This window comes from Gobio gobio (genome assembly GCF_949357685.1).
Source record: "Gobio gobio genome assembly, chromosome: 18".
Lineage (NCBI taxonomy): Eukaryota > Metazoa > Chordata > Actinopteri > Cypriniformes > Gobionidae > Gobio > Gobio gobio.
This window is the reverse complement of record NC_137111.1, coordinates 2,396,312-2,415,779: the sequence shown is the minus strand read 5'-3', so window position 1 is coordinate 2,415,779 and position 19,468 is coordinate 2,396,312. Positions and strand designations below refer to the sequence as shown.

At 45.4% G+C, this 19,468-nt stretch overlaps 1 protein-coding gene across 1 annotated transcript in view; it reads right to left on the bottom strand.

Annotated features, from left to right (window-relative positions):
- The window catches only part of slit1a (slit homolog 1a), a 122,842-nt gene that overhangs the window by 22,544 nt on the left and 80,830 nt on the right, over nt 1-19,468 (bottom strand). The window contains exons 20-25 of the mRNA XM_079841942.1: nt 14,409-14,575; nt 14,210-14,342; nt 8,772-8,840; nt 8,533-8,604; nt 8,343-8,414; nt 7,503-7,574 (exon numbers count right to left, since the gene is read on the bottom strand). Of these exons, the coding sequence (XP_079698068.1) occupies nt 7,503-7,574; nt 8,343-8,414; nt 8,533-8,604; nt 8,772-8,840; nt 14,210-14,342; nt 14,409-14,575 (585 nt within the window). The remainder of the gene's footprint in view (nt 1-7,502; nt 7,575-8,342; nt 8,415-8,532; nt 8,605-8,771; nt 8,841-14,209; nt 14,343-14,408; nt 14,576-19,468) is intronic.

The window sequence follows — 19,468 nt, the reverse complement described above, 5'->3', positions numbered from 1 at the left end:
ATTGTAGAGCCGCTGTAGTGAGATGGACTTTGTAACTTTAGTCTTTAGTGTCTTTTAAGGGTCTTGAGAGTGTAAAGTTGAGCCAATGGAGGCCTTTCAGAGCATCAGATTTACACTAAAATATCTTCATTTGTGTCTGAAGATGAACGGAGGTCTGACGGGTGTCCAACCACATGAGGCTCAGTCATTAATGACACCATTTACATTTTTGGCTGAACTAACCCTTTAAACAATAACAAGTTTTTCTTGGATAGTATATGTACTTTATGCCATCATGGTATTTTTTTTTTTAATTCTTGAAACAATAACAAAACTATTATTGATGAATAGAATGTCTTGATTATTAAGAACAGGCACTTTTTGTACCCATTTTTTCCAATAGGATGGTAAATAATACAAAAATGTTGTTCAAAAACATATATTGTATACGCTGTTAACGATCCTCACCTCCCAAAATAAAACATAAGTATGCAAAACATTTAACGTTGCTGTCAAATTATTATTTAAAAATGACTCGCCTAACAGGGTGGAGGAGTTTTCCATCATTGTCCTGCATGGTTTGCCATCAGTAATGTGTGGAACTGCACCTATATAATATGGTTTTATATATATAATATTTATATATACATATGTGTATATAGAGTTCGCAACACTAATATTTATTATATTAGAATTTCCACCCTGTTAGGTTTATAGATCTAACAGGGTGGAGATTTTAAGCTAAGTATCTGACACAGCTTTAATGAGACACACTGATCCTGCTTTTCTCAGCGTGTGTATGGAAACACACCGAACTTTAGTCGTTCCCAGAAGTAAAAACTCCACAGGGAAACGATAACTTATACGCTTTTAAAGACCGCCCTACTGTGAGGATGAACCAATGGCATCCGTCCTCATGACTTCAGCTTGTTTTTAGAATTCGTGGTGAAAAACTACATTACCCATGATGCACTACAGAAAACTCCACCAATCAGGGAATCAATCAAATGAGGAGAGGCTGGCATCTTCTGTTGAATTTCTGTAAAACGGTGGCAGCATCTCATCTCCAGTGGGGGAAATGGCCCAGATTCACTAGGCGGACTCTAGTTTTTTTTTACTTACAAAAACCTTCTACATAAATAGTCCTCAGGTTAAATAAATCTGCTGAATGTTTTGGATGGTGACTGTACATCTCAGTTTAGTGCTGTGAAAATTAACAATTAAACATGTAAAGGTGAATCTAGTTGTAAGGCAGTTTATATATATAAACATATTTAAACATTAATGATAGACATTTAACATTACAGTATAAATAAAAGCTTTATCAATTCCAATTCCAACCCATTATAATAAATGTCTGGAGGTCATTTGGAACATTTCAAACTAAGCTACAATTAGACTAGAACTTCTTTTATCGTTCATATTTTTCTTTATTCCCTTAAATCCCTTAAATCTTTATTTTATTTTTCAGGTATCATTACATTCTTGGCCTGTGTTTTGACCAGCATGGGTCGTCATTTGTGTGTGTTTTGTGTATATTGCGCATGTATTTCTGGATCTGATGTATAACGAAATTCGAGCTCTTTCCGGGCAAGACGGCCAGATCATTTTTAGATGACCACTGATGTATTATTATTATATTTATAGACAGGATAATTTCAGGTACGTTAACACCGCTTTATCCATTTCAAAGTTTCTGTTATGGCATCTGTTAAAGTAACGGGTTTTTGGTCAAAATCACAGTTCATCATTCCAGATCATTTACCTGGAATGGAGAAGCATTTCCATTGGACGCAGTCTGCCGGTATTGGCCAATCACAAAAGTCGACATTGCGCAGCCATTATCACAGAATATCCCGCTATGTTTTTATTATTATATATTATGTTACGTTTATGTGGCTCGAATATTATGTGGATAAAATATAGAAATCTTTTTAATTTAAAAAACAAAAAAAGTAACCTTTTTTTTCAACTGGAAATCCGTCCCCCCTCGAAATTCACCCCCCCCCCCCCCCCCATTTCCATCTCCACATGCTTCTTTGGTAGTGTTGCTGGAGCATTTCCTCTTCAGGAAGCCCCAGTGCGTGTTCTAGGAAAAGGTGACCTGCTGGATGTCAGTGTGATGGAGGATGTTATGCTGTGTTTGCACACCATCACTGCTAGATGGCGCTGCAGGCGTCCTCAACATGAAGCTGCCGCAGTGGACAAACAAAGCCTCTGAATGCAGACAGATGTCACCAGAGGCTGCGTTTCAGAGTTACAGGGATTGTTTTATCATCAGAATCGGGTCAGAATATTCAAAATATCACCAAAGATGATTTTTGGGGGGTGAACTATATTTTTTAATCCTGATATTTTATGTTATTTCCGTTTTAAACACTGCAAAAAATGCTTTTCTTACTTAGTATTTTTGTCTTGTTTTCAGCAAATGTTTAAAAAAAATGTACATCAAGAAGCATTTACTAGACAAGCAAACGCTTTGTCTTATTTGGGGGGATATTAACTCAAAATTAATGAGTTTTTGCTTAAAATAAGCAAAATAATCTTGTTTTCTGTTTGAATTAAGATTATTTTTCTTACCCCATTGGCAGATTATTTTGCTTATTTGAAGCAAAAACTCCGGCCCCACTTTATATTAGGTGGCCTTAAATACTATGTGCTTACATCAAAAAATAAGTACAATGTACTTACTGTGTTCAAATTGTATTGCAAAACACTTTTGCTGATATTGAGGTGGGATACGTGTAAAGTTAGGGACAGGTGTGGTGGTGTGGGTAAGTTTAAGGGTAGGGTTAGGGATAGGTGTGGTGGTATGGGTAAGTTTAAGGGTAGGGTTAGGGACAGGTGTGGTGGTGTGGGTAAGTTTAAAGGAAGGGGTTAGGGATAGGTGTGGTGGTGTGGGTAAGTTTAAGGGTAGGGTTATGGACAGGTGTGGTGGTGTGGGTAAGTTTAAGGGTAGGGTTAGGGACAGGTGTGGTGGTGTTGGTAAGTTTAAGGGTAGGGTTAGGGACAGGTGTGGTGGTATGGGTAAGTTTAAGGGTAGGGTTAGGGACAGGTGTGGTGGTATGGGTAAGTTTAAGGGTAGGGTTAGGGATAGGTGTTGTGGTATGGGTAAGTTTAAGGGTAAGGTTAGGGACAGGTGTGGTGGTATGAGTAAGTTTAGGGGTAGGGTTAGGGTAGGGTTTAAGGGTAGGGTTAGGGACAGGTGTGGTGGTGTGGGTCAGTTTAAGGGTAGGGTTAGGGACAGGTGTGGTGGTATGGGTAAGTTTAAGGGTAGGGTTAGGGACAGGTGTGGTGGTGTGGGTAAGTTTAAGGGTAGGGTTAGGGACAGGTGTGGTGGTGTGGGTAAGTTTAAGGGTAGGGTTAGGGATAGGTGTGGTGGTGTGGGTAAGTTTAAGGGTAGGGTTAGGGATAGGTGTGGTGGTATGGGTAAGTTTAAGGGTAGGGTTAGGGACAGGTGTGGTGGTGTGGGTAAGTTTAAGGGTAGGGTTAGGGACAGGTGTGGTGGTGTGGGTAAGTTTAAGGGTAGGGTTATGGACAGGTGTGGTGGTGTGGGTAAGTTTAAGGGTAGGGTTAGGGACAGGCGTGGTGGTATGGGTAAGTTTAAGGGTAGGGTTAGGGACAGGTGTGGTGGTGTGGGTAAGTTTAAGGGTAGGGTTAGGGACAGGCGTGGTGGTATGGGTAAGTTTAAGGGTAGGGTTAGGGACAGGTGTGGTGGTATGGGTAAGTTTAAGGGTAAGGTTAGGGATAGGTGTTGTGGTATGCGTAAGTTTAAGGGTAGGGTTAGGGACAGGTGTGGTGGTGTGGGTCAGTTTAAGGGTAGGGTTAGGGACAGGTGTGGTGGTATGGGTAAGTTTAAGGGTAGGGTTAGGGACAGGTGTGGTGGTGTGGGTCAGTTTAAGGGTAGGGTTAGGGACAGGTGTGGTGATATGGGTAAGTTTAAGGGTAGGGTTAGGGATAGGTGTGGTGATATGGGTAAGTTTAAGGGTAGGGTTAGGGAGAGGTGTGGTGGTGTGGGTAAGTTTAAGGGTAGGGTTAGGGACAGGTGTGGTGGTGTGGGTAAGTTTAAGGGTAGTGTTAGGGACAGGTGTGGTGGTGTGGGTAAGTTTAAGGGTAGGGTTAGGGATAGGTGTGGTGGTATGGGTAAGTTTAAGGGTAGGGTTAGGGACAGGTGTGGTGGTGTGGGTAAGTTTAAGGGTAGGGTTAGGGACAGGTGTGGTGGTGTGGGTAAGTTTAAGGGTAGGGTTATGGACAGGTGTGGTGGTGTGGGTAAGTTTAAGGGTAGGGTTAGGGACAGGCGTGGTGGTATGGGTAAGTTTAAGGGTAGGGTTAGGGACAGGTGTGGTGGTGTGGGTAAGTTTAAGGGTAGGGTTAGGGACAGGCGTGGTGGTATGGGTAAGTTTAAGGGTAGGGTTAGGGACAGGTGTGGTGGTATGGGTAAGTTTAAGGGTAAGGTTAGGGATAGGTGTTGTGGTATGCGTAAGTTTAAGGGTAGGGTTAGGGACAGGTGTGGTGGTGTGGGTCAGTTTAAGGGTAGGGTTAGGGATAGGTGTGGTGATATGGGTAAGTTTAAGGGTAGGGTTAGGGATAGGTGTGGTGATATGGGTAAGTTTAAGGGTAGGGTTAGGGAGAGGTGTGGTGGTGTGGGTAAGTTTAAGGGTAGGGTTAGGGACAGGTGTGGTGGTGCGGGTAAGTTTAAGGGTAGTGTTAGGGACAGGTGTGGTGGTGTGGGTAAGTTTAAGGGTAGGGTTATGGACAGGTGTGGTGGTGTGGGTAAGTTTAAGGGTAGGGTTAGGGACAGGTGTGGTGGTGTGGGTAAGTTTAAGGGTAGGGTTAGGGATAGGTGTGGTGGTATGGGTAAGTTTAAGGGTAGGGTTAGGGACAGGTGTGGTGGTGTGGGTAAGTTTAAGGGTAGGGTTAGGGACAGGTGTGGTGGTGTGGGTAAGTTTAAGGGTAGGGTTATGGACAGGTGTGGTGGTGTGGGTAAGTTTAAGGGTAGGGTTAGGGACAGGCGTGGTGGTATGGGTAAGTTTAAGGGTAGGGTTAGGGACAGGTGTGGTGGTGTGGGTAAGTTTAAGGGTAGGGTTAGGGACAGGCGTGGTGGTATGGGTAAGTTTAAGGGTAGGGTTAGGGACAGGTGTGGTGGTATGGGTAAGTTTAAGGGTAAGGTTAGGGATAGGTGTTGTGGTATGCGTAAGTTTAAGGGTAGGGTTAGGGACAGGTGTGGTGGTGTGGGTAAGTTTAAGGGTAGGGTTAGGGACAGGTGTGGTGGTGTGGGTAAGTTTAAGGGTAGGGTTATGGACAGGTGTGGTGGTGTGGGTAAGTTTAAGGGTAGGGTTAGGGACAGGCGTGGTGGTATGGGTAAGTTTAAGGGTAGGGTTAGGGACAGGTGTGGTGGTATGGGTAAGTTTAAGGGTAAGGTTAGGGATAGGTGTTGTGGTATGCGTAAGTTTAAGGGTAGGGTTAGGGACAGGTGTGGTGGTGTGGGTCAGTTTAAGGGTAGGGTTAGGGATAGGTGTGGTGATATGGGTAAGTTTAAGGGTAGGGTTAGGGAGAGGTGTGGTGGTGTGGGTAAGTTTAAGGGTAGGGTTAGGGACAGGTGTGGTGGTGTGGGTAAGTTTAAGGGTAGTGTTAGGGACAGGTGTGGTGGTGTAGGTAAGTTTAAGGGTAGGGTTAGGGATAGGTGTGGTGGTATGGGTAAGTTTAAGGGTAGGGTTATGGACAGGTGTGGTGGTGTGGGTAAGTTTAAGGGTAGGGTTATGGACAGGTGTGGTGGTGTGGGTAAGTTTAAGGGTAGGGTTAGGGACAGGCGTGGTGGTATGGGTAAGTTTAAGGGTAGGGTTAGGGACAGGTGTGGTGGTATGGGTAAGTTTAAGGGTAGGGTTAGGGACAGGTGTGGTGGTGTGGGTGAGTTTAAAGGGTAGGGTTAGGGACAGGTGTGGTGGTATGGGTAAGTTTAAGGGTAGGGTTAGGGACAGGTGTGGTGGTATGGGTAAGTTTAAGGGTAGGGTTAGGGACAGGTGTGGTGGTATGGGTAAGTTTAAGGGTAGGGTTAGGGATAGGTGTTGTGGTATGGGTAAGTTTAAGGGTAGGGTTATGGACAGGTGTGGTGGTATGGGTAAGTTTAAGGGTAGGGTTAGGGACAGGTGTGGTGGTATGGGTAAGTTTAAGGGTAGGGTTAGGGATAGGTGTTGTGGTATGGGTAAGTTTAAGGGTAGGGTTATGGACAGGTGTGGTGGTATGGGTAAGTTTAAGGGTAGGGTTAGGGACAGGTGTGGTGGTATGGGTAAGTTTAAGGGTAGGGTTAGGGATAGGTGTTGTGGTATGGGTAAGTTTAAGGGTAGGGTTATGGACAGGTGTGGTGGTATGGGTAAGTTTAAGGGTAGGGTTAGGGACAGGTGTGGTGGTATGGGTAAGTTTAAGGGTAGGGTTAGGGATAGGTGTTGTGGTATGGGTAAGTTTAAGGGTAGGGTTATGGACAGGTGTGGTGGTATGGGTAAGTTTAAGGGTAGGGTTAGGGACAGGTGTGGTGGTATGGGTAAGTTTAAGGGTAGGGTTAGGGACAGGTGTGGTGGTATGGGTCAGTTTAAGGGTAGGGTTAGGGACAGGTGTGGTGGTATGGGTAAGTTTAAGGGTAGGGTTAGGGATAGGTGTTGTGGTATGGGTAAGTTTAAGGGTAGGGTTATGGACAGGTGTGGTGGTATGGGTAAGTTTGAGGGTAGGGTTAGGGACAGGTGTGGTGGTATGGGTAAGTTTAAGGGTAGGGTTAGGGACAGGTGTGGTGGTATGGGTAAGTTTAAGGGTAGGGTTAGGTCTAAGGGAAGTGTCAACTGTGTAATTACAAATGTAACTACAGAAATTAATTACAGACGTAATTACATACAGGTATTTTTTTAAATGTAAGTACAATATAAAAACATGTATGTACACACTAAGTGCATTGCATCAAATTATTAATTAAAATGTTAGTACATAGTAGTTAAGGCCACCCAATATAAAGTGGGTCCAAAACTCCCTTAATTCTGAGTTATTTTCCCCAAAAACAAGACAAAAACTTTTGCTTGTCTAGTCAATGCAAGATTTTCTAGACATTTGGACTGAAAACAAGACAAAAATACTAAGTAAAGCATTTTTTGCAGTGAAGCAACATAAATGTTATGGTTTCAGATTCAGTAACTTCTTCCAAATAATCGCTCATTACACATCAGACTAACAAGGCTTTTCTTCTCCAGTGATGTGCGTCACAGGCGTGTGTGTGTGTGTGTGTGTGTGTGTGTGTGTGTTCCACCTCCTCCAGTGAGATTTAAGAGCTGTTTTATAACAGGAGTGTGTGGGCAGATGGACCTGTGGGGTCGTTCTCTAGGGGTCACACAGAAGAGCTGCAGTGGACATGTGGATCTGAAGACAGACTGAACCCTGAGCTTCTGTTCTCTTTAAAGCCCGTGTGTGTGTCCTATCAGTGTTGCTCAGGCGGGTCACATGACGCAGGCCTGTGTGTGTGTGTGTGTGTGTCCTTCACTCACAGATGAGACAGAGATGCGGCGTCGCTGAAGATCCCATCAGGCAGCTCTGAGACGTCATTGCCATGTAAAGACCTGAGAAACATTTCAATATTAGATTCCGCTTTAAAGCGACAATAATACCATTATTCAGTTCAAGTTCTCATTCGTTATATAAGTGGTAACACCTGAAAGGTGTGTGTGTGTGTGTGTGTGTGTGTGTGTGTGTGTGTGACACTAGAGCTGATGCTACACTCGTCTGTGGTGTTGGAGTAAAGGAGAGAAGGTGTGTGTGTGTGTGTGTTGGAGTAAAGGAGAGAAGGTGTGTGTGTGTGTGTGTGTGTGTGTGACACTAGAGCTGATGCTACACTCGTCTGTGGTGTTGGAGTAAAGGAGAGAAGGTGTGTGTGTGTGTGTGTTGGAGTAAAGGAGAGAAGGTGTGTGTGTGTGTGTGTGTGTGTGTGTGTGTTGGAGTAAAGGAGAGAAGGTGTGTGTGTGTGTGTGTGTGTGTGTGTGTGTGTGTGTGTGTGTGTGTGTGTGTGTGACACTAGAGCTGATGCTACACTCGTCTGTGGTGTTGGAGTAAAGGAGAGAAGGTGTGTGTGTGTGTGTGTGTGTTGGAGTAAAGGAGAGAAGGTGTGTGTGTGTGTGTGTGTGTGTGTGTGACACTAGAGCTGATGCTACACTCGTCTGTGGTGTTGGAGTAAAGGAGAGAAGGTGTGTGTGTGTGTGTGTGTGTGTGTGTGAGTGTGTGTGTGTGTGTGTGTGTGTGTGTGTGTGAGTGTGTGAGTGTGTGTGTGTGTGTGTGTGTGTGTGTGAGTGTGTGTGTGTGTGTGTGTGTGTGTGTGTGTGCAGCAGGCGTACAGCAGGCGGAGAGAGCGCAGGCCCCTGAAGGCGCGGGCCGGGATGCAGCGCAGGGCGTTATAGCTCAGGATCCTGCGGGACAAAAGCACAGCATGAGAGTCATCCCAGCGGAATATGAACCAATGAGAGTCATCCCAGCGGATTCTGAACCAATGAGAGTCATCCCTGCGGATGCAGAGGCGGGACCTACAGCGTGGTCAGCTGACTCATGTTGGAGAACGAGGAGTTGCTCAAGCCGCTGATCCGGTTGTTGCTCAGGTCTCTGAAATGAGAAAGCAGTGGATGAAGACCAGCACCTCAGAGGACACGTGTGTGTGTGTGTGTGTGTGTGTGTGTGTGTGTGTGTGTGTGTGTGTGTGTGTGTGTGTGTGTGTGTGTGTGTGTGTGTGTGTGTGTGTGTGTGTGTGTGTGTGAGAGAGAGAGACCTACACTAGCTGCAGGTTTTTGAAGTTGGACAGCTCCTTTGGCACCTCGCTGAACTGGTTTCCGTCCAGGTACCTGCAGACCACACACACACACACACACACACACACACACACACACACACACACACACACACACACACACACACACAGCAGGAGTTAATCAGCAGACCGACTGAATCTATACGCTTTACCCCACACACTTCAAGAAGAAGACATGCACATAAACTACAGGAAACACATTTACTGACTAAATCCCTCAAACTCAGCGGAGGCTGTGATTGGACAACTGCACTAACCAGTGGACCAATGGCATCGCAGCCTCTCTAATGTTGGTTTGGTGGCTCTGAGACGCCTGAGTGAGACTGAATGATTTCCTCCAGAAGCGTTTAGTGTGTGTGTGTGTGTGTGTGTGTGTTTGGCCTGATGCTCTGAGACGACACTCATTTATGATGTGTGTGTGTGTGTGTGTGTGTGTGTGTGTGGGCATGTTTTTGTGAAATATCAGGACACAAATGTGTATAATGACATGGGTATTACAAAAAGAGGGAGAAATATGAGGACGTTCCCCATGTCCTCACTTTTCAAAATGCTTATAAATCACAGAATGAGTTTTTATGAAAATGTAAAAATGCAGAATGTTGTTTGTGATGGGTAGGTTTAGGGGCAGGAGCAGTGTGTGTGTGTGTGTGTGTGTGTGTGTGTGTGTGTGTGTGTGTGTGAGTGAGTGTGTGTATGTGTGTGTGTGTGTGTGTGTGTGTGTGTGTGTGTGTATGTGTGTGTGTGTGTGTGTGTGTGTGTATGTTTGTGTGTGTGTGTGTGTGTGTGTGTGTGTGTGTGTGTGTGTGTGTGAGTGTGTGTATGTGTGTGTGTGTGTGTGTGTGTGTGTGTGTGAGTGTGTGTGTGTGTGTGTGTGTGTGTGTGTGTGTGTGTGTGTGTGTGTGTGTGTGTGTGTGTGTGTGTGTGTGTGTGTGTGTGTGTGTGTGTGTGAGTGTGTGTGTGTGTGTGTGTGTGTGTGTGTGTGTGTGTGTGTGTGAGTGTGTGTGTGTGTGAGAGTGAGAGTGTGTGGGTGTGTGTGTGAGTGTGTGTGTGTGTGTGTGTGTGTGTGTGTGTGTGTGTGTGTGTGTGTGTGTGTGTGTGTGTGTGTGTGTGTGTGTGTGAGTGTGTGTGTGTGTGTGTGTGTGTGTGTGTGTGTGAGTGTGTGTGTGTGTGAGAGTGTGTGGGTGTGTGTGTGAGTGTGAGTGTGTGTGTGTGTGTGTGTGTGTGTGTGTGTGTGTGTGTGTGTGTGAGTGTGAGTGTGTGAGTGTGTGTGTGTGTGTGTGTGTGTGTGTGTGTGTGTGTGTGTGTGTGTGTGTGTGTGTGTGTGTGTGTGTGTGTGTGTGTGTGTGTGTGTGTGTGTGTGTGTGAGCAGCTGGTGCTGAGGGTTAATGATGGGCTGAGAGCTCAGCACACCTGGATGTGTCTCTACTGTCAGTGAGAGCGGCGAGTAAATGACGGGTTTTCACGCTCAGAGGGACGGCAGGCATCTGATGTGTGTCACTCCCACTCAAAAACACACTCATTACACACACACACACACACACACACACACACACACACACACACACTGAACAGCACAACACTTAAAACAAGGTCCCGCACAGGTTACATTATTTGGCTCATTGCTAGCTCAGGTCCATTCAATAACATGAACATTTGATTTGAATAATGTATTACTAATTAACATGAACCAAGATTAATAATCCTCCATGACCCTGTGGCCGGTTCTCCACTGGTCCTTCATGATCCTGTGGCCGGTTCTCCACTGGTCCTCCATGATCCTGTGGCCGGTTCTCCACTGGTCCTCCATGATCCTGTGGCCGGTTCTCCACTGGTCCTTCATGACCCTGTGGCCGGTTCTCCACTGGTCCTCCATGACCCTGTGGCCGGTTCTCCACTGGTCCTTCATGACCCTGTGGCCGGTTCTCCACTGGTCCTCCATGACCCTGTGGCCGGTTCTCCACTGGTCCTTCATGACCCTGTGGCCGGTTCTCCACTGGTCCTTCATGACCCTGTGGCCGGTTCTCCACTGGTCCTTCATGACCCTGTGGCCGGTTCTCCACTGGTCCTTCATGACCCTGTGGCCGGTTCTCCACTGGTCCTTCATGACCCTGTGGCCGGTTCTCCACTGGTCCTCCATGACCCTGTGGCCGGTTCTCCACTGGTCCTTCATGACCCTGTGGCCGGTTCTCCACTGGTCCTCCATGACCCTGTGGCCGGTTCTCCACTGGTCCTTCATGATCCTGTGGCCGGTTCTCCACTGGTCCTCCATGATCCTGTGGCCGGTTCTCCACTGGTCCTCCATGATCCTGTGGCCGGTTCTCCACTGGTCCTTCATGACCCTGTGGCCGGTTCTCCACTGGTCCTCCATGACCCTGTGGCCGGTTCTCCACTGGTCCTTCATGACCCTGTGGCCGGTTCTCCACTGGTCCTCCATGACCCTGTGGCCGGTTCTCCACTGGTCCTTCATGACCCTGTGGCCGGTTCTCCACTGGTCCTTCATGACCCTGTGGCCGGTTCTCCACTGGTCCTTCATGACCCTGTGGCCGGTTCTCCACTGGTCCTTCATGACCCTGTGGCCGGTTCTCCACTGGTCCTTCATGACCCTGTGGCCGGTTCTCCACTGGTCCTCCATGACCCTGTGGCCGGTTCTCCACTGGTCCTTCATGACCCTGTGGCCGGTTCTCCACTGGTCCTTCATGACCCTGTGGCCGGTTCTCCACTGGTCCTTCATGACCCTGTGGCCGGTTCTCCACTGGTCCTTCATGACCCTGTGGCCGGTTCTCCACTGGTCCTCCATGACCCTGTGGCCGGTTCTCCACTGGTCCTTCATGACCCTGTGGCCGGTTCTCCACTGGTCCTCCATGACCCTGTGGCCGGTTCTCCACTGGTCCTTCATGACCCTGTGGCCGGTTCTCCACTGGTCCTTCATGACCCTGTGGCCGGTTCTCCACTGGTCCTCCATGACCCTGTGGCCGGTTCTCCACTGGTCCTTCATGACCCTGTGGCCGGTTCTCCACTGGTTCTTCATGACCCTGTGGCCGGTTCTCCATTGGTTCTACATGACCCTGTGGCCGGTTCTCCACTGGTTCTTCATGACCCTGTGGTCGGTTCTCCACTGGTCCTCCATGACCCTGTGGCCGGTTCTCCACTGGTCCTTCATGACCCTGTGGCCGGTTCTCCACTGGTCCTTCATGACCCTGTTTCCGGTTCTCCACTGGTTCTTCATGACCCTGTGGCCGGTTCTCCACTGGTCCTTCATGACCCTGTGGCCGGTTCTCCACTGGTCCTTCATGACCCTGTGGCCGGTTCTCCACTGGTCCTTCATGACCCTGTGGCCGGTTCTCCACTGGTTCTTCATGACCCTGTGGCCAGTTCTCCACTGGTCCTTCATGACCCTGTGGCCGGTTCTCCACTGGTCCTTCATGACCCTGTGGCCGGTTCTCCACTGGTCCTTCATGACCCTGTGGCCGGTTCTCCACTGGTCCTTCATGACCCTGTGGCCGGTTCTCCACTGGTCCTTCATGACCCTGTGGCCGGTTCTCCACTGGTCCTTCATGACCCTGTGGCCAGTTCTCCACTGATCCTCCATGACCCTGTGGCCGGTTCTCCACTGGTCCTTCATGACCCTGTGGCCGGTTCTCCACTGGTCCTTCATGACCCTGTGGCCGGTTCTCCACTGGTTCTTCATGACCCTGTGGCCGGTTCTCCACTGGTCCTTCATGACCCTGTGGCCGGTTCTCCACTGGTCCTTCATGACCCTGTGGCCGGTTCTCCACTGGTCCTCCATGACCCTGTGGCCGGTTCTCCACTGGTCCTTCATGACCCTGTGGCCGGTTCTCCACTGGTCCTTCATGACCCTGTGGCCGGTTCTCCACTGGTTCTTCATGACCCTGTGGCCGGTTCTCCACTGGTTCTTCATGACCCTGTGGCCGGTTCTCCACTGGTCCTCCATGACCCTGTGGCCGGTTCTCCACTGGTCCTTCATGACCCTGTGGCCGGTTCTCCACTGGTTCTTCATGACCCTGTGGCCGGTTCTCCACTGGTCCTCCATGACCCTGTGGCCGGTTCTCCACTGGTCCTTCATGACCCTGTGGCCGGTTCTCCACTGGTTCTTCATGACCCTGTGGCCGGTTCTCCACTTTTGATAGAGCCTGACCACTGTAGACCGGGAACACCCCACAAGAGCTGCAGTTTTGGAGATGCTCTGACCCAGTCGTCTTGCCGTCACAATCTGGCCCTTGTCAAACTCACTCAAATCCTTACTCTTGCCCATTTCTCCTGCTTCTAACACATCAACTCGGAGGACAAAATGTTCACTTGCTGCCTAATATATCCCACCCACTAACAGGAGATGAAGAGATCAATGGATGTTGTTCAAATCATAATCAAATTATCTTGCAATTACGGGATGAAGGCTAATGTTGTATTAAAGGACAACTCCGGTGAAAAATGAACCTAGGGGTAATTAACACATGGTTATGAGTAGATCGTTCTCTGGGATGCGTTTCGTAAAGAGTTTTATCTCTAAAAACAGATTAGCTTATAACGCTAGTATATGGGGCATAGAGTAAGTCAAATTAAATCGCTAGTTAATACCACTAACAAGGCTCAAAATAGCCTCACACTAACACGGGAGCATAATGAGGGTCCCTACATGCAAACCCAAGCATTGAGAACTGTGTAAGTGTAGAGACAGTTTAATAAGAAGATACTTTATAAAGACAGAACATTACGCGTATACAGACAGGAGCCATCTTGGAAAACAGTCTGGATGAGTCGAGCCACGGTTGAAAAATCCGCCATCTCTTTAGTGTGTATCCTTTGGAAGCACTAGTCTCTGTTGTGTTCAGTTTTTGTTATTTTTTTTATTTTCTCTGTTGCGTTCAGTGCTTTCTTCCGGAAACAACGGACCATATGAGATTCCAAGTCACAGTTCATCACTGAGCACAGCGTTCATGGCTCGACTGTTTTCCAAGATGGCTCCTGTCTGTATACGCGTAATGTTCTGTCTTTATAAAGTATCTTCTTATTAAACTGTCTCTACACTTACACAGTTCTCAATGCTTGGGTTTGCATGTAGGGACCCTCATTATGCTCCCGTGTTAGTGTGAGGCTATTTAGAGCCTTGTTAGTGGTATTAACTAGCGATTTAATTTGACTTATTCTGTGCCCCATAGACTAGCGTTATAAGATAATCTGTTTTTAGAGATAAAACTCTTTACATTCGATTTTCATGAAAACGCATCCCAGAGAACGATCTACTCGGTAACCATGTGTTAATTACTCCTAGGCTCATTTTTCACCGGAGAGTAGGTATGGGGCGGAGCCACCTGTGCAGCCCCGCCCCTTTCTGCCGGCTGCAGCTGTCAGGATGTGCAGTGTGTGAGTGTTATACAGACTCACAGCTCGGTGACGTTGCGAGGGATGCCCTTGGGTAAGAGGTGGAGGTGTTTGTTGCTGCAGCGCACCACCGCCTCCAGACAGGAGCACTCGCTGGGACACTGGACGGGCGGCGTGCAGCTCGCCTCCTCTGGGTCTGAGAGAAACATCATTAGCCAGAACTCTGGGAATCACACACCCAGTTTGGTGAGCTGGATCCTACCGTCTTCACAGCGGAAATCTGGAAGGGCCACGTCCTGCAGGGGGATCTCTTTGAGGAAGGCGGGCCGCTGGCAGCGCGGGTTCCCCGTGACGATCTTGCGGTTCCTGAGCCAGCTGCTCAGCCAGGCCAGATGGCAGTTACAGTTGAACGGGTTGGCCAGCAGGTTTCTGCCACACACACACAGATATATCAATATGGCTCCACCTATCAGGGTTCATATCAGGCATGTAAACACTTAAAGCTACACTGTGTAACTTTTTTAGTTTATTCTTAGCTAAAAACACTTAGTTCTTTCAAAAATATGTGCTCATTAATGTATATTGACTTCTTTCAAGTAATAAAGTATTCTCGTAAGTTTATAATATGCCATTGTAAACACATACGGGTGAGGGTTTGAATGCCGGTCGCCATATTGCCCCTCCATCTTAAAAGTACATTAGCCAAAGAGGGACATACCCGTAAATTCAAGCTTCGCCTTTGGCGTTTTAACACTCGATGGCACCGTGACGAATGTGGACGAAGGTTGAACTGGAAGCCATGTTAATCTTGGACTAAATCGGCCACCGTAGGAGTTAAAACGAAATCGGAATTGAGAGGAAGAGAAACTAATATTCACTGGATGGTCATATACAAGTTCACCACTAGATGGGGGAAAATATCACACAGTGTAGCTTTAAAGGGTTAGTTCACCCAAAAAATGTAAATTGTGTCATTAATGACTGAGCCTCATGTGGTTGGACACCCGTCAGACCTCCGTTCATCTTCAGACACAAATGAAGATATTTTAGTGTAAATCTGATGCTCTGAAAGGCCTCCATTGGCTCAACTTTACACTCTCAAGACCCTTAAAAGACACTAAAGACTAAAGTTACAAAGTCCATTTCACTACAGCGGCTCTACAATAACTTTATGAAGCGACGAGAATAGTTTTTGTGTGCAAAAAAAACCTAAATAACGACTTATATAGTGATGACGATTTCAAAACACGGCCTCATGAAGCTTTGAAACGTTATGAATCAGTGAGTCGATTCAGCGGTTCAGAGCGTTATAAATCAGTGAGTCGATTCAGCGGTTCAGAGCGTTATGAATCAGTGAGTCGATTCAGCAGTTCAGAGCGTTATGAATCAGTGAGTTGATTCAGCAGTTCAGAGCTTTATGAATCAGTGAGTCGATTCAGCAGTTCAGAGCGTTATGAATCAGCGAGTCGATTCAGCGGTCCAGAGCATTATGAATCAGCGAGTCGATTCAGCGGTTCAGAGCATTATGAATCAGCAAGTCGATTCAGCGGTTCAGAGCGTTTTGAATCAGCGAGTCCATTCAGCAGTTTGGATCGCCAAAAGTCACGTGATTTCAGCAGTTTGGCGGTTTGACACGTGATCCGAATCATGATTCGACTCGCTGATTCATAACGCTCTGAACCGCTGAATCGACTCACTGATTCATAATGCTTCGAAGCTTCATGATGTGTGTTTTGAAATCGTCATCACTATATAAGTCGTTATTTAGGGTTTTTTTGCGCACAGAAACTATTCTCGTCTTCATAAAGTTATTGTAGAGCCGCTGTAGTGAGATGGACTTTGTAACTTTAGTCTTTAGTGTCTTTTAAGGGTCTTGAGAGTGTAAAGTTGAGCCAATAGAGGCCTTTCAGAGCATCAGATTTACACTAAAATATCTTCATTTGTGTCTGAAGATGAACGGAGGTCTGACGGGTGTCCAACCACATGAGGCTCAGTCATTAATGACACAATTTACATTTTTGGGTGAACTAACCCTTTAAATCATAGATGGAAAAGATCCTTTACAGCCAATACAGGCATTTCACCATAGGAAATACAGCAGTTATGAAGCTTTTGAACAGCCATTGGGCCAAAAACCTAGGACTAGTTTGCAAAAGTAATATTTACAGAACGGTTCGATTCGCAGCGGCGTTCCTAGAGGCAAAGTTGCTCAGAATGAGGAGTTCTACATTTGGTGTGAATGCCGGAAAATCGCGATATACAACCCTTAACACACGTGACAAACACGAGCGCTCCCTGGTGGCCGATAGCTTTCGAGTTTCTGACAGGCCTCTAGGGCCGTAAGCAGGGCCGATTCTAGGATTTTCATTGTAGGGCGGCTCAGCCCCAGTGAGGGTATGAGAAAAAAATGATAACACTTTAGTTTAGGGTCCAATTCTCACTATTAACTAGTAGCTTATTAGTTTGCATATTAGGATATTGGCTGTTTATTATTACTTATAAAGCAAATATTAACGCCTTATTCTGATTGACCATATTGTACATCCCATAATCATACAATGTAGGCAGGTTTATAATCACAGAGATCCCAAATGAATTCATACAAATTATATGTTTCAACTTGGTGGAATTGGCAGACGCTCCCTTAGCGCCGTCATATCGGGTTAAAGAGTTCTCGAGTATAAATATGCAGCTATAATGCACATAGGTGATTTTGAATTGATATTTCATGTCGATATACAATTGCACACTTAAAACTGATCGTAGTGTTTAAATATTTGTAAGACTGGTGAATTTATAGAACAATGCAAGGAAAACTAACTTTACCGCACTTCAAGAGCGCCCCCTAGTGGTCGGGAGCATTTCCGTTGTGTTGTGGATTAATTTCGTTGTCTTGTGAACTTATGTATGTTTTTTAAATTTCGTTGTGTTGTGCACTACTGGGCCTCCGTAGTTATCGTTCTTGGTGTGAATTCTATAAAAACATTTTTTCTTGGTTATGCGAACAATAAAGGAACAATCCGTTTTGCAAACATGGGAACGGTACATTTGAATGTTCTCTGAAAGTTCTGAAACAAGTAGTAACATTTAAAAAAAAAAACGTTAAACGAACGTCCAACTAAAACATTAAAGAAAAAAGTTCCATGAACGACATATAAATAACGTTTTGAGAACGTTACTAGAAGAACGTTTATTTGTAACTTTGAGAAAACCTTGCCAGAATGTTTCCTGTTAGCTGGATCCAGCTACAAATATGTTCTGCTAACGTTGCCAATAAGTTATTAAAACGTTATTTCTGAAAGTTCTCTGAACGTTCAAAACATCCAGTTTTTTAAATGTTTTTTTAAAAAAAATTCTTGATTATGTGAACGTTAAAGGAACATTCCAGGGAACGTTACTTTTGGATAATCTCTCAACGTTCCGAAACAAGTAGTAACATTTAAAAATGTTTAAGAAAAACGTTCCGTAAATGATGTATAAAAAATGTTTTTGTGCTAAAAGAACATTCTTAAAGGCCAGATGACTTTAAACAAACGTTCTATTAACGCTATTCGTTGTGTTGTGGCTTTATTTTTTGTGTTGCAGCTTTTTCGTTGTGTTGCGGCTTTTTCGTTGTGTTGTGGCTTTTTCGTTGTGTTGTGGCTTTTTCGTTGTGTTGCGGCTTTTTCGTTGTGCTGTGGCTTTTTCGTTGTGCTGTGGCTTTTTCGTTGTGTTGCGGCTTTTTCGTTGTGTTGTGGCTTTATTTCATTGTGTTGCAGCCTTTTGGTTGTGTTGTGGCTTTTTCGTTGTGTTGTGGCCTTTCCGTTGTGCTGTGGCTTTTTCGTTGTGTTGTGGCTTTTTCGTTGTGTTGCGGCTTTTTCGTTGTGTTGTTCGTTGTGTTGCGGCTTTTTCGTTGTGTTGTGGCTTTTTCGTTGTGTTGTGGCTTTATTTCATTGTGTTGCAGCTTTTTCATTGTGTTGTGGCTTTTTCGTTGTGTTGTGGCTTTTTCGTTGTGTTGCGGCTTTTTCGTTGTGTTGTGGCTTTTTCGTTGTGTTGTGGCTTTATTTAATTGTGTTGCAGCTTTTTCGTTGTGTTGTGGCTTTTTCGTTGTGTTGCGGCTTTTTCGTTGTGTTGTGGCTTTTTCGTTGTGTTGCGGCTTTTTCGTTGTGTTGTGGCTTTATTTCTTTGTGTTGCAGCTTTTTTGTTGTGTTGTGGCTTTTTCGTTGTGTTGTGGCTTTATTTCTTTGTGTTGCAGCTTTTTCGTTGTGTTGTGGATTAATTTCGTTGTCTTGTGAACTTATGTATGTTTTTTACATTTCGTTGTGTTGTGCACTACTGGGCCACCGTAGTTATCGTTCTTGGTGTAATTTTTATAAAAAAGTTTTTTCTTGGTTGTGCGAACATTAAAGGAACAATCCGTTTTGCAGACATGGGAACGGTACATTTGAATGTTCTCTGAAAGTTCTGAAACAAGTAGTAACATTTAAAAATGTTTAAGAAAAAACGTTCCGTAAATGATTTATTAAAAAATGTTTTTGTGCTAAAAGAACATTCTTAACGGCCAGATGACTTTAAACAAACGTTCTATTAACGTTATTCGTTGTGTTGTGGCTTGATTTCTTTGTGTTGCAGCTTTTTCGTTGTGTTGTGGCTTTATTTATTTGTGTTGCAGATTTTTCGTTGTGTTGTGGCTTTTTCATTGTGTTGTGGATTTATTTATTTGTGTTGCAGCTTTTTCGTTGTGTTGCGTTTTTTTCATTGTGTTGCAGCTTTTTCGTTGTGTTGTGGATTTATTTCTTTGTGTTGCGGCTTTTTCGTTGTGTTGTGGCTTTATTTCTTTGTGTTGTGGCTTTAATTCATTGTGTTGCGGCTTTTTCGTTGTGTTGTGGCTTTATTTCTTTGTGTTGCGGCTTTTTCGTTGTGTTGCAGCTTTTTCGTTGTGTTGCGGCTTTATTTCTTTGTGTTGCGTTTTTTCCGTTGTGTTGTGGATTTATTTGTTTGTCTTGTGAACTTATGTATGCTTTTTAAATTTCGTTGTGTTGTGCACTACTGGGCCACCGTAGTTATCGTTCTTGGTGTGAATCTTCTAAAAAAGGAACAATCCGTTTTGCAAACATGGGAATGTTACATTTGAATGTTCTCTGAAAGTTCTGAAACAAGTAGTAACATTTTTTAAAAAACGTTACACGAACGTCCAACTAAAACCTTTCAGAAAAAAGTTCCATGAACGACATATAAATAACGTTTTGAGAACGTTACTAGAAGAACGTTTGTTTGTACATTTACATTTACATTTAGTCATTTAGCAGACGCTTTTATCCAAAGCGACTTACAAATGAGGGC